Source organism: Parasteatoda tepidariorum, chromosome X2 (genome assembly GCF_043381705.1).
Source record: "Parasteatoda tepidariorum isolate YZ-2023 chromosome X2, CAS_Ptep_4.0, whole genome shotgun sequence".
Taxonomy (NCBI): domain Eukaryota; kingdom Metazoa; phylum Arthropoda; class Arachnida; order Araneae; family Theridiidae; genus Parasteatoda; species Parasteatoda tepidariorum.
The window spans coordinates 5,577,534-5,592,502 of NC_092215.1; the positions used below are offsets into that span (position 1 = coordinate 5,577,534).

At 28.2% G+C, this 14,969-nt stretch overlaps 1 protein-coding gene across 1 annotated transcript in view; it reads right to left on the minus strand.

Moving 5' to 3' along the window:
* Positions 1-14,969, minus strand: part of LOC107453505 (Transmembrane protein 131) — an 82,509-nt gene that overhangs the window by 14,384 nt on the left and 53,156 nt on the right. Inside the window, exons 28-31 of the mRNA XM_016070370.3 lie at positions 11,419-12,025; positions 6,065-6,282; positions 5,873-5,976; positions 2,284-2,520 (exon numbers count right to left, since the gene is read on the minus strand). Of these exons, the coding sequence (XP_015925856.2) occupies positions 2,284-2,520; positions 5,873-5,976; positions 6,065-6,282; positions 11,419-12,025 (1,166 nt within the window). The remainder of the gene's footprint in view (positions 1-2,283; positions 2,521-5,872; positions 5,977-6,064; positions 6,283-11,418; positions 12,026-14,969) is intronic.

Genomic DNA, 14,969 nt, shown 5'->3' on the forward strand with positions numbered 1-14,969 from the left:
AAAGCATTACTTTATAAAACTGAAGTGCCACTATTAGTTTTTTTTTTATTATTTTGTAAAAAAAAATTTTTAATCGAGTCTTTTAATGTTTATGAGTTTTTTGAATATAACATAGTAAGAAAATTTTAATCATAAAGCATCTTTTATGGTAATATCATGTTACTATTCATAAAGCACCTTTTATGAACAGTAGCATCTTCACTTGAATTCCATAAATAGCTATCATTGTGGCATACTGATTTTTTTTACTATCATTTTGAGGTTTCAAAAAAAAAAAAATAAAAAAGCAAATGCTACAGTTTGATTATTCCCAGCATTTTCAATCAGATAATGCAATGCAGTATGCCCTTAAAATTTAAGTATAAAAAATATACGAAGACACACAATATGTATAGATAATCTTCAAAAAGTTAGCATCGGAGTTCCCCCCCTCGTCATTTGAACGGTACTCATGACAAAAACACTCGGAAATGTCGTGTAATGTTTTAACTCAAATCCCTTGTGCATCCGAAAAATTCCGCAAGTTTCACTCTCCCACTAAAGGAAGAATTAATCAACTAAGTCTCTCAAAAACAAGGTAAATCAGTTTTCCATTTGAGACTCTTTATCGTCGTTGGCATCATAAAGATTTGGCGAGTAATGATCTTTGGGAACAGGTGAGGTTTTTCAATAGAGTTCCTCTGCCCACTCCATCAATCATTCAGGTAGGGGAGAAACTTTTAGGCGAGACCTATAAGACAGCGCTAAATACGTAAAAACACGAAAATGTTATTTTCTGTACGTAAAAGTGGAGAAAAGAGCTAAAATAAGAAAAAATGAAGAAGGGTTGGCCGGTACATAGTTTGCATTTTCTGCTTATCCTTGAAAATCCGAAATAAATATAATTTTATTTCAACAAATGAATTCTCAGAAAAAGCGGAATACTTATAAAAAATAAATTTTAAAAAACGAAACTTTTAGAGAGGAGTTTTTGCAAAGCTGAAATTCGAGACAAAAGAGAAAAATCTCACCCCTGTAAAGTACAATAAAAGTTTTAAAAAACTTCCTGCAATTGGTGAACGGTCCCTCAGGTAAAAATATTGCTCTTAAAATTCTCAATTATTTCTTAAATTTAATGAATAAAAGGGAGATGGAAAATTTGACATGATGAAGCTTTGAGATTATTGACTGTTTAGGGGACCCACAAGAAATGTAATTAGTGAATGATCCCTCAAGTTCAAAGGTTATGCTACAGATCTATAAATAGAATATCGCGAAGTCATTAGCTTGACAGTGATAAAGACGATGGAGCGTCACCAACGATGAAATTAACAAGAGAAATTAAAATTTCTATCGCTATTAGTGAACAAAAATTTGCAATGTTTAGCTGGTCCCTGTAATCAGCAAAAATTTTAGAGATTTTTTGGTTCAATTTGAGAGGGCGAAAAGTGAAACCTGAAATTGAGAATCTTTTTCAAAATGCAGCAGATTTGCACATGAGAGGATAAAAATCCTTTCTACTCAGTATATGCACAGGTGGATCCGCAAATATTTCATCGAACATGTAAAACGGTGGTATTTTTGACGGAGCGACTGTAGGCCGAAATAGATTGGGGTTGAATTAATTGTAAAAACGTTGAATAGAACAATGTCTTTTTAGATAATTTGTGAAGAAAATCAACATGGTAAAGAAAAAAATATCTCATTTTGGAGAAGGGAAAATTAAGCATTTTTTAAAAACACCCAATGAAAAAAAGCATGTTTAAGCGATTCCTAAAAACTTTTTAAAAACGTACTCTGTTACAGTATTTTTCAAGGTAATAGTATATTACAATAGTAATTTTGCTATAGTACTGAATTCATTTTTTCCATAATTAATAAACATGCATTCCAAGAATTTTGATAATAGTATGATAAAATAGTACAGCAGCAATAATTCCATTGAATTACAACATAATTTTGTAACATACAAATGCAAAAAAATATTGTTGCTGCATAGTTGAAATGTATTCCTAACTAATCTCAATAGCAGAAGAGCTAAGCAATAACACATTAATAAATATTTCTAAACCAAAAACTAAAGTAATATTTTCAAGAACGCAGAACACTAAAATTTGGTATAAATAAAGTTATTTAGTTTATAATAAAAACTTGGGCAACTTAATAATAAGAATTAAAAACAATCTTTGTGGTAAACAGCAACATCTATTTTAGCTAACAACTTTGTATTTCAATTATTATGTTATTAGGATATAAAATCATTTTTAATGTAAAACCATAAAATGTCGACAATAAATGACTTACTTAGTTTTAATGATTCTAAACAATTTTTGTTGACTTCACATAGGTTACTGTTCTTTTCTGTATCATTACTTAGTATATCTTTACTAACAACTGCCGAGTATGTTGAAGGGAATTTTGTAAATGATTCAAATGACAGAGAAGATTTTGTGCCATCTGAAGGTTTAGACCACAGATAATTATGAAACCCTTGTTGTAGAGCCAAATTTTGTGAACATTCCACTACAGCATCATGATTTTCTGAAATTAAAATAGAATAGAATCAATAATTTTGAACATGTAAGCTTTCTATTACTTCAAACTTCAACCAACGAATTCTGTTTATTACACTAATAATTAACAAGCAGAATTTAAACATAATATTGAAGCTAAAATGCAATTATTTTTAATAAAGTAATATTTTCTAAAAACGTTTTTGAAAAGCTCAGGATTTCAGTAGAATTTATTTTAAAGAAAAATTTAAATACAAAACAAATTTAGACAAAATACAAATTTTACATTATGTTTATTAAAGTTTCTAAAACTAGAAACAGAAAAAACCAGGCTTAGTTTTTAGTGCTGATAGCACAAAAATGAAATTTTTGCTGTTTGATACAGTGGGATGACTTTGAAGCCCCACAATAACTGCCTCCAATTTCAGGGTTCCCACTCTATGATGAGATTGAAATTCAAGGACTTTCCAGGACTTTTCAAGGACCTCAACAAAATTTTCAAGGACCTTAATCTAAGACCAATTTTAAAAATTATTCTCTTCTATTTTACTAGAAGCAACAATGCTTGTTGTGGCAATAATTAATTTCAAATATAATACCTAAATGCTTTGCCTATATAGAGAGAAGAGAGTATATGTATTATGGACTAAAATTTATATTTTTTTAAAAACAACCCTACTGGTTTTACATATTAATTCACAAAATCATTTTCAGCACAATCTATAACTAATGGTAATGAGGTGTTAATGGTGAAATCCTTTAATCCTGTGTATTTCCATGTGAAGGCTGCATGAAAGACAGAGCTAAATCTTAGGTATTCCATATTCCATGACTATTCCATAACCCCCTCCTCTCCTCTATTAAACATCGTTTCTGAAATTATTCATCCATAATTTACACAACCTTCTCTAAATGTTATGCAGCAACAATTCTTTCTGAAAATAAAAATTAGAAGGAACATATCCCATTTTCACCATGTTTAAAAGCATTATTCGTTATGTGTAATCCACAACTGCCAATGAATATGACCTGGTGGGAATATTTCTCTTTTAATTCACACTGAAGCTTCTAATAGAATTTCCAATTGACATAGGGTCCATCCATGGATAATTGAAGTATTTTAGAGAGCTTTTAACCATCATCCATGCATTTGTAAAAAGAGGACAAAATATTTTCTGCAGTTCCATGACCCATAAATTGGGAGGTAAGATACTTAGTGCAAACTTTATTATCAATTCCTTACCATAATGTCCATCTGCTTAGATTGTAGAGACTGATTTAACGTCTCATCAAAGAGTACAGTGTAGCAATCAACATTCTTCAGCTCATTTATAAGAATCCCTTTGAAGTATAGTGCCAATCCAAAGGAGCCCAAATAGGCTCACTTTGTGGCACTACAAAAAAATTGTCTCGCTATACAGCTATCAGCAAACATTTTGGAGAACAATTTACTAATCCCTTCACAGGAGTTACATGAATAATTACTAGTGATGCACTTCAGACTCCAGAGAATTTCAGCATCAAGCACATTCCTTTTGACCAGATAAGAAGACAATGTTACCTCGGCCACTAAAGTTTCTGTTTCACATGGGGCACACGATGTTGAAGGAGTATTTACACCAGATGAATTAGATGTTGATGTCTTTGGAAAAAGAGAACTCAGGGCATGAGACTGCTTTTTTGTTTTACCTTTCTTTCATGTGTGATTTCAGAGCAGATTCTTCCATTTTTGCGATATCGATCTCCTTCATGCATAATCGGCACTTGGCTCTGAACTTCTTTTCGGGCATCGATAAAATCCATTCTTTATAAGCTTGATTATCCATCCATTGGGGATTAAAATAGCACTTCCCAGGCATAACTAGTCTAAACTACATAACACAAATACGAAGCTGTGCCTTTGCGAATACGCTTTACAATAAAGTTTTGAAATGACGCAAACAAAAGGACAAGTGCGGATGGTAAAACGGCAAATTTATTGAAAACTACAAGGTACATATTGTTACGAAATTCGAGAGTATTCCAGTTTTGATAAGAAAAAAGAAGATCTAAGAAAGATGATAAAGTGGAGTCTCGCCCCGAACGCATTGATTGTCTACTGTGCTCCGCGCGCTTGGCAGACACCAAGACGCTAGGCCCAGTTAGAAACGGTGGCGTTAAAAACCACGTGAGAGAGCTCGGGAACAAAACAGAAAGAACGAGATAGATCCGCGGGTGTTTTATAAAAAAGGTCGCCGGCAGTATTGGACAAATTCAAGGACCTATCAAGTTTTTCAAGGACCTAAGACGTTTTTCAAGCACTTTCAAGGACCTAAATTTAGCAAAAAAAAATTCAAGGACTCTCAAGGACCGTGAGAACCCTGAATTTATACTTTTATACGTAAAACTTAATTTGAATTAAGCTCCTCATCGTAATTTTGACTAAATTCCTGTAAGAGGGGTGGACGTCTCCAAACCAATCATGTTTGAAAAGACATGAATATTAATGAATGAATTTTATTCCAACATCTACAAATGTACAATTAGATTAAAAATATGAAGCTTTACAGTAATCAAAATCTGAAGGGAAAAAAATGCATGCGCTGAAGCCAAGCAAAAGATTAATTCAGTCTTGTTTGGGTGATTTTTCTCAAATTTCTTGCAGAAGTCATCTTCTTTCTTAAAAAAATCCAAGCTGTATTCTTAGTAGATTTTTAAAAAGAGTGTGGAGGTTAATTTTGAATTTTTGTTAGACCTGAAAATAACCACTCACCACGTTGGTGAGTAAAAAAAAAGGGGGGGGGCGAACCTAAATTAAATAAACAACTGGTCACTTTTTCCTATTACTTTTTTTAAAAATCATTTAATGATAAAAGTAAGCAACATAGAAAGAGACTCTGGAAACAGAATTTTTTCATAAAATGTATAATGTCACCATTCAAAATTTTGATCCTCCAGAATCCATCAATTTTGTGGTGCAAAAATTCATGTGGAGGGAGAGTTCTTTAAAAATTCACATACTTCAAAGTTGTAATGTGTACATTAAGTAAATTTTGTTTCCCTAAATATTTTTACATTAAGTTCTTTAAAGTTAATAAGTTCAACTTAATTTTGTCACATATTTATATTACTTTTACAGTTAAATTAACTTTTCCTACCTGTAGATCATTTCTAATATGAAGTTTTTTTTATAAATAATAATTAATTCAAGCAAAAAAATGAAAAGGACCTATCAATATCAGCTACTGATTCGTTAGATTTGAGGAAAAAGTGGCCGCTAAGGTCATTCGAATCTACTGGCCACTGGATACTACCCAAAAATTTTAATTTTCAGGTCTTTTTTTATAGATGTTTCATATTATGAGAACAATAAAATCATTTTTAAATTATTTTAAGCATACCTGAATTTTTCATACACAGTGAAGAACTATCTTTGGAAGGCATTTCTATCACTTTCTTTTCATCTTCAGACACAGATTTTAATTTGTAGGGCAGTTCTAAAGTGCTAAAATTTAAACAAAACAACATGAACTGAAACAGTTTAAAATAAAATATTGATGCATGGAAACAATTTCAACTTAGAACTAACTTACTTTGGTCGAATAGCATCACTATTGAAGACTTTTCCAGATTCAACTTTTATTTTCTTATGGCTTCGAGTTTTTGAATTGATACCAAAATCTTCATCATTTATATTTTCCACTGATAAATTATGGCAAATGTGAGGAGAGTTTAGTTCTTTGGATTTATTTTTAGAATATCTTGTTTTCTGTGGTTTTGAAGTAACACAAACATCTGGCAAACGATTATCCTAAATATTAAAACATTAATTAATATGTTATAAAAATATCAACTAACTTTTATTTTATGTTGAATCTTGACAACTGTTAATAAATAAATTTGACACTTTAGCCTAATACAAACATTTTATGAATTAATGATTTCATTATTTAAAAAAATTAAGTAGCATAATTTTATTTTACTAAAATAATTTAAGTTTTTGTTTTAAGAATTATAAAAAATTTATGCCAATACAATATAATTAATTAATTACAAATGCTTGATTGTGTTGAGATTCTTGAAAAACAATACAGTAAAAGATAGAAACTTAAAAGATAATAATTAAATTTAAAATTTAATAACTGTTATTTAACAAAGATTTTTTTTATGTTTCAAAAGAAACTCATACAAAGTTGCCAGTTAGTCTTTGTTAAAAAATTCCAGAAATTATGGTTCAGACAAATTAGATTTTAAAGATTTATTATAAATTCAATTGAAGCACAATTAGAGCTTATTGACACAAATAAGAAAACAAAAATGTAAAAAAAAAATTTTTTTAACAATTGACAAATTAAAATTTGGTGAAAATTTTTTCAAAGGTTTAATTTTTTTTTAAAAAATATGGGAGCTATTTTTTTTAGCTTATAATATAAGAAGATGAAAAGAAATCTCATTCTTTTTTGCTTAGAAAAAAAAACAGCTTGTATTTTAGAAAAAGCCAAAACATTCAGTGGGATAAGAATATATTACGTTAAAACATGCAGCTAAAAGAAATTCTTAACTGAACAAAAAAAATTGAAAGATTTGCATACTACAATAAGCCTATTAATATGCATAATAATGTAATGTTACCTAATATATCGATTGAAACATTTAGAAAACTTTTTAACAATAAAGTTAAAATATAAATAATGAATATTTTAAGTAAAAAAAACAAGATTCTATGCACCCAAATCTTCCATATATACTAATGAAACCTTGAGACATACATTTATAAACCACACTTTTTTTCAAAGGTAACATTTTATACCAAGCTGATTCTTAGAATTGTTCTCAGGTAAGTAATAATACGATTCCATAATTAAAATTTCATAACAGCAGAATATACATACGTATTTCAGTACCTACATGGAAATTTAGGTGTTTTCTCAAAAAGATATTTCTTGAACAATTCAAGATAATGTCAATAACCCTTCATATATTAGTGGTGTACCAAAAGTAATGAGCCCTATTCAAATTGCTAAAGTTTATATCTAAAGTTTATATATGTATAAACTGATCGATCTTTTTATTTCGATTCATAAATAAAAAAAACTAACAATCCATGTTTGCTAAATGCTGTATACCAAAATAGTTTTGTACTATTCAGGGTGTGTAGCCAAATCTTTTTACATAAAATAAGCACCCTCTAAGTACTCTTTAGTAATAAAGATAAAGCACTACATACATTAACAAAATGCAAAATAATTTTCAAAGAATTAACATGATCATAATAAAATAACTAGTTTCTGACAAAGAATTCTTTTCATGATGATATTAGCTACCATAAAAGGATCAAGAGATTTTTTGGTTCGATTTCAGATAGTGGAAAATGAAGCCTGAAATTGAGAATATCTTTCAAAATGCAGCAGAGATGCACATAAGAGTGCAAGAATCTCACCTGACCCAGCTCAGTATTTGCACATGGGGACTCGCAAATATATCATCAAGCATGTAAAATGTTTGGCACTTTCATATGCTATGGATCGACGGTACGCCAAAATGCATTGTTTAAATGAATTGTAAAAATGGTGAATAGAACAATGTGAAAACAAGGCTTTTGCATAATATGTGCAGAAAATAGACACGGTAATGGGAAAAAATCTCATTTTCGATAAGGAAAAATTAAGCACTTTCTAAAAGTACTCAATAAAAAAGCACCTTTAAGGGCTTTTAAAAAACGAAAACCTAAAATAAGCACCTTTTAAAAACGCTATGCACCTTGCTATTCGAATGAAAAAATAAATCATGGAAGGAAATTTCAACTAATTAGTATAAATACATAATGCTTTGAAAATTAATAACTAGTCATACTTAAAATATTAGGTAGCATTTTAATGACTTAAATTAAGTTTAAAAACATTTTAAAATAGTATTTAACCTGAGCATAAATTCGAAAATTTCAAACTCTCTTTAGTATCAATAATTGAACCTATTCTAAAGTGAAAATTTTGGGCACAATCTTGAAGACATCGAAAGAAACAATAACATTCATTTAATCAAGTAACTTTACATAAAATACTTCATTGTATATTTTAGGAAAAACAAAGCAGGTTGCATATCTGAACCACACATAAAAAAGGAAACTGTCTTACATTAAAGGCCAATATTACATTAATATATTTAAAAAATATTATCGATTCTACAAAGAACCACATAAATATACATTATGTGATATAATCTTTATAAAAACTGAGAAGAGTATGACAATAGTTTTTGAAAATTCTTTCATGACATTGTGTTTCTTAATAAGTCATAATATTTAAAGACTCTAAGAGAGCAGATACTTGGAGGAAAATGAGGATTATTAAAAGTTATATTCATGAAATAATATGCAACCTTATTTAATAATTTTGGCTCATTACATTTCTTGTAGCAACTGAAAGTTAAAAAAACAAAAATATGTTTTATCAATTTTTCAATACACAAATTTTTTAACTCTCAACAGCCTGGTTAAATTATTAGCATTTTTTAAGCCGACTATTGTTATTAATTTTTGATTGCTTAACTTTGAGAAAACTGAATTATAGCACGATACAGGAATATTTTTCTGCAAATTGAGTACCAAGTCAACAGTTAAAGAATCAAAAATATTACTTAATTAATTGTTAGAATAACTTCAGTCTTTTGTTTAATTTTCGGCAACTTTTACTTCATCTTTATTTTCACTTTTAATCAAAAATTTAAAATGGATATAAAAGTATTATTGATATAAAAAAAAGAAGACAGATAATGCCCAGCATAAGCCTCTCATTACAGACATATTTTTAATTTTGGTGAATCTTGTATGAATAAGCCAGTATGTACCTTCTCTGTAAAACAGACACTCCCCTAACTGGCTGCAGACAATCATTTATGCCTTTAAACATAATTTTCTATCTCTACAAACCGGACAACACTTTTTCTAAATTTGAAAAAAAAAAAATTCTGTTTCTGCTTTAAACTCTGAGGAAAAACTCTTGTATGTACAATAATTTTATAACTCCCGAGAGTGTCCATTTAACTGAAATTTCACTGTATATATATATATACATATATATAGAAGAAAGAAAGAAAAAATATTTAAAAAATTAGTTAAAGTTAGATAATAAAACAACCAAAAGAGACAATCTCGTCATCAGCTCACAGGATTACATCCACAAAAATATTCTAATATTGTATCAATCAAGCCATATCAAAATATATCAATACAATACTGTCGGGAGCACCAAAAGATAGAAGGAGAAAGACGAAACATTCAAAATTACCACATTATCAAAGAAAATTCACAAACGTTCAAGAAAAATACAAAATAAAACACAAGTAGAAACATATAAAGCAAGAAGAATGAATGGGGATCATGAGCGTATGAACATCTGAATGCAAAAATAATTCAAAAATATTTTCGTAACTAAGTAGCCATTTAATTCTAACGTTTCTAAAAATATTTATTCAAATAATATTTTTAATCAAGTAAATAGAATTAAAATTGCAGTAATAATTATTTATCCAAAAAACCAGTAGACACAATCTTTCAAAATTTGATTAAAAATCATGGATATATAACAAATGTAATCAAATTCTATACAAAATCATTGAGTTAGGTGTGTAAAAATTAATAAAGGAATATAATTACATAAAAATCTTTTTGTTATCTAAATTGATAGTTTTACCATGTGCAAATCTGATTCAAGCAAATCTGCATCTTAAAAAATTATATAGCTAACCAACAACCTCCTGAAATATTCAAATAGTATTTTTCAATAAATGAAAATAATTTCTCTAAAAGTCACAGAATTAAAATTTTGTATTTAAATTTATACCTTTTATTAATTATAAACTTTGAATTATTCAGTATAATATATTATTACCTTGTGCAAATCCAGTTATTGAGCAATTCAAGGTAACAGACAAATCAAATGAGGTTCTGTACTTCAGTAAGAGCGAGTTTTAAAAATAAATCCCACTGCCCTCTAATTAAAATTTGTAATCTGACAACAAAGTTACGGAAATATTTTTAAATCATTTTTGCAAGATGTGTGTGATTTGATTTTTATTTTATTCTGCATTTTTTTTAAAAAAATTTGGTGAGTTTTGTTTGATACTTTCATTTTCAAATTAGCTTCTTTTTTCTCTCTCTTCCACTTTGGTGCTTCTCACACTCTTGCAATGATTTATTTTGCTTTGGCTATATTAGAAAGCACTATTTTTGCAGCTATAATTGTGTGAGCTGATACTGAGATTTTATCTTTGTTCTTTTATTATCTAACTTTAATTCATTTTTAATTTTTATCGTCCTTTTTCTTTATTTAAATGTTTTCTACTTTTTATTCCTTTCCATGTTTTCTTTGTATTTTTATCTAATATTATGGGTTCTATGAATTATGTATTTGCAGCTAAACACACAGTTAATAGAACTTATTAAATTTTAAATTTTTTTGTAATTTTCTACTTTTTTTTTCTATTTAGTCTCAATATTAGATGGCTAGTTTTTTTTTCTTTTAACTTATTTATTTATAATTAACTGACATTTTATTGAATTCATTTATCAGAATACATTTTTCTAATTGAATTATGTTTCTAAATTTAAGGGGTTTAAGTATTCAAATATAACAAATGATTTTCAGATAACATTTTTTTTCAATATTTTGTAGATCAACCATTGATGTAATATCAAGTAATAAATAATAGGATAAAAAATATAATTGAAAGAAAAAGTGACTTGAGCATTAATGTGCAAAAGAAAATGACTTACACAAAAATTTAAATATACATTCTCACAACAAAAATTAATAATACACTAAAGCAATGTAACACTAGAACTGATGCATACTGAATAAAATTGCTTTAACAACTACCACAATTAAATAAACAACTTTTGCAAATTGATATAACAACTACCAACAACAACAATTGAATAAACAACTACCTTTTCACTAATATCTGATTCTGCAGTTGAAGTCTCAGTAGTGGTAGATGATGTTTCTTCTTCAGGTAAAGAATCGTTAATTTTTTTAATGGAATTTCTGGTTTCACCATATTTGCTATCATTTTTATTTTTTGTTTTACAATGAGGATTATTTTCAATATTGATAAAAAGATTAATATTTTCATCTCCCATGATATCAAATTCTTTCAAAGATTTTAAAGGGTCATCTGAGGAATCAGGGGTTGTTTGCGTGGCAACACTAGGCTTATTATTAATATTTGAACATGAATGAAATGAAAAAGGTGGTTTTAGAAACCTAGTCCAGCTATTTCTCGGTTGAGATTTTTTAATTTCAATGAGATCCGGCTCTAAACAATAATTTTCCATAGATTGTCTTAATTTAGAAGATTTTTTCCTTGAAGGTCTACTATTTTCACTCAAATGGTCATCAAATTCTTTGGAATTTAATGATTCTTTCCTTTTTGATGTGAGAGTTCCAAAACTTTTTATGGAATTTGATACAGAATTTGTTTCAATGATTGTTAAATGATCTATTCCATTTTCTTTCTTTTTCTTTGTATCAGTTTGATAACAATTTTTGATGTAGCTAAATGAGAAAAAAAAGTCAAAATTAAAAATCTGCTAAATCAGCTTTGGCATAATTAATGTTTGAATTTCAATAAGCACTTTAAAATAAATAAATATATTCATAACAGTTTTTTATAAATAAAATTATTCCAACTTCTGATCCAATATAAATCTAAAAATAAATATAGATGATTGCTAAAAAACGAAATTTTTGAGCTAAAAATTATTTGACAAGTTAATTATTTAGGTCACTCAGTAAGTTCGCTGTAACATCTCACATAAATTTTCAACAAAAAAAAAATGCCATTGGAAAGTATACTTCTCTTAATACTAGGTACCCATTTGCAAACTAATTAAAGAAATCCTACTGACCTTGTTAAAGTGAGCACCAGCCACTCGCCTAATCTAAACATTACTCATCATAATGATTCAAAATAGATCTTCTGAACTGGTTAACAAGGCATTCAAAATTCTTGGAAAAAATTTCTTCCAAATGAATTCAAATTCCAAAAAATTCTTTAAGGAGATGATGCGCAAAAAAAAAGTAAAAATAATTTCTCATTATGGTTTAGAGAAGGAAAAAAAAGCGACTAATTCACTGATCTCTATTGCCAAATGAGGATAAAATATTTAGGTTGTAAAGATTTAAAACATTTATTAATTTAATTAAAATATCCATTCATAATATGCTGTTAATAATAAGCAAAGTTATTTGACAATTTATTTATTGCAAAGTTTTTATTTATTTATTTAAACATGAAACTGCAGACATACTAAGAGACGTTGTAGGTCAAATTTCAATTATAAGTATTTAGACTAAGGGTGCACAACCCGCGGCCAACTGACTGCTGATGTGCGCCCGGAAAGAGCTTCTGAACGCAATGCAATTTTCTTTATCGAAAAATAAAATAATTTTCGAAAATTTTGAATCGCGCAATGCGCTCATTTTGCTCTGATTCTATTGCAAATTCATGTTGTTTCTTAATCAGCTTTTCATTGATTATTGCTACAAAACTCCACATAGTTTTAAAAGAAGAAATATTTTTAATACGAATTTACAAAATGCGAATTTTGAATTAGAGTAATTTTTGCCGATTTCATCATAAATCCAAGAGACCTTTCGATCGTTTTTAGGCACTTATAATTACTGAATTCCACAGGGTTTTTAAGATTCTGATACATTTACAATTTGTAAGTTATGAATTGCGCATTTAACTTATCACTTTTTGACGTTCTTTATTTGTACCGATTTCATCACAAATCTAAATGATTTTTTTAAAGGTAGCTATTGCTATGCTTTACCACATGATTTTAGAAATCCAAAATTTTTATTACAATATTATTTAAACACGCGTGTTTCAAATCACTTTTTGAGATGCTTTGCTTTCGCCCAGTTCATCATAAATACAAGTGACGTTTAGATCGTTTTTTGGCATTTATAACTACTAATTTCCATGTGCTTTATAAATTCCTGATACATTTATTACAACTCGTGCGGTATAAAATCGCATATCTAACTGATCACATTTTGGTGTGCTTTATTTTTTCCAATTTTATATTTTCCGAAAGAAAGTTATTAGTACGTTTTCCATGTGATTTTGAAAATCCAATATTCTTATTACGATGTTATCATGACACACAAATTTCAAATCGTTCATTTAAAAAATCACTTTTTGACCTGCAGATCGTTCTTCGGCATTTATAACTACTAATTTCCACTTGGCTTATAAATTCCCAATACATTTATTAAGATTTGCAAATTATAAGCCACGCATTTCATTTATCACTTTTTTGCCGTCCTTAATTTGTGCTGATTGCATTGTAAATCCAAGCAGTTCTTCAATCATTTTTTGGGCAGTTTCGGCAATGCATGCTCACGTAGTTTTAAAATTTCTGATTTTATTACAACATGTGAATCTTATATCCCGTATTTCAAAAATTACTTATTGGGCACTTCATTGGGGCAATTTGCTCAGGCTAATTTCATCGTAAATGCAATATTTTTTTTCTTCCTTCTTTTTAGCAATTTTTGTGATGCTTTACTTTGTGATTTTTATGATCCCGTTACTTTTAACTACAATGTTAATATGACAGATAAATTTATAAATAATCACTATTAGATACAATTTATTTGTGCATTTTTCATCGTAAGTAAAGTTATTTTTCTGTCATTAAGGTAGTTAGCAATATGCATTTGTATGTGGTATTTAGAATCCCGATTTTTTAATACAATGTAATTGCACCCTGAAAAATTCGAAAGCAAGAGGAAAATGAGAGTTTTTAAACTGCTTACTGTTTGTATTTTATTTTGTTTAAAAATATTTTAGCTTAGGTGATTTTTTTAGGAAGAAGCTAAAAAGAAAATCTTTTCCATTTAAAATTCTTAAGACCTCTTCTAATTCAAGAAATCTAGAACTAATACTAAATGAATACTGAATTTAATTTTGTACTATACAGGATTTGTTTTAATTTTTGGTTTTTGCTAAAACATTATAAATTTTCGTTAATAAAAATGTTTAGTTCAAATTTATATTTCTCTATAAAATGCATACATTTTTTCTTTGCATTTTCATTCTGTAAGCTCTACAGTTTTTTTTCTTCTTTGGTTAAAATTTATACCCCTCCCCAAAAAAAAAAATATATATATATAAATATATATATATTTGAATTTTTTTTAAATAAATTATTGTGAAAACTGGAAAAAGTTTTTTAAAAGTATCAGTTTTTAATTTTTTTAAAAATTCAAATAATTAAAATTATTTAATTTTTTGCAAATATGTTAAATAATAAAAAAACTGCTTGGTACACTAGTGTTTATATAAAAATTATCATATTTGCGGCTAACATAACTAAATATGCATGCGACCTCTTGTTAATCTATCTGCTCGGCAAGTGGCCCTTCGCTCAAAAAAAAATTTCCACCAATAATTTAGACAATATACTGTATTTTTCGGCAGAAGCTC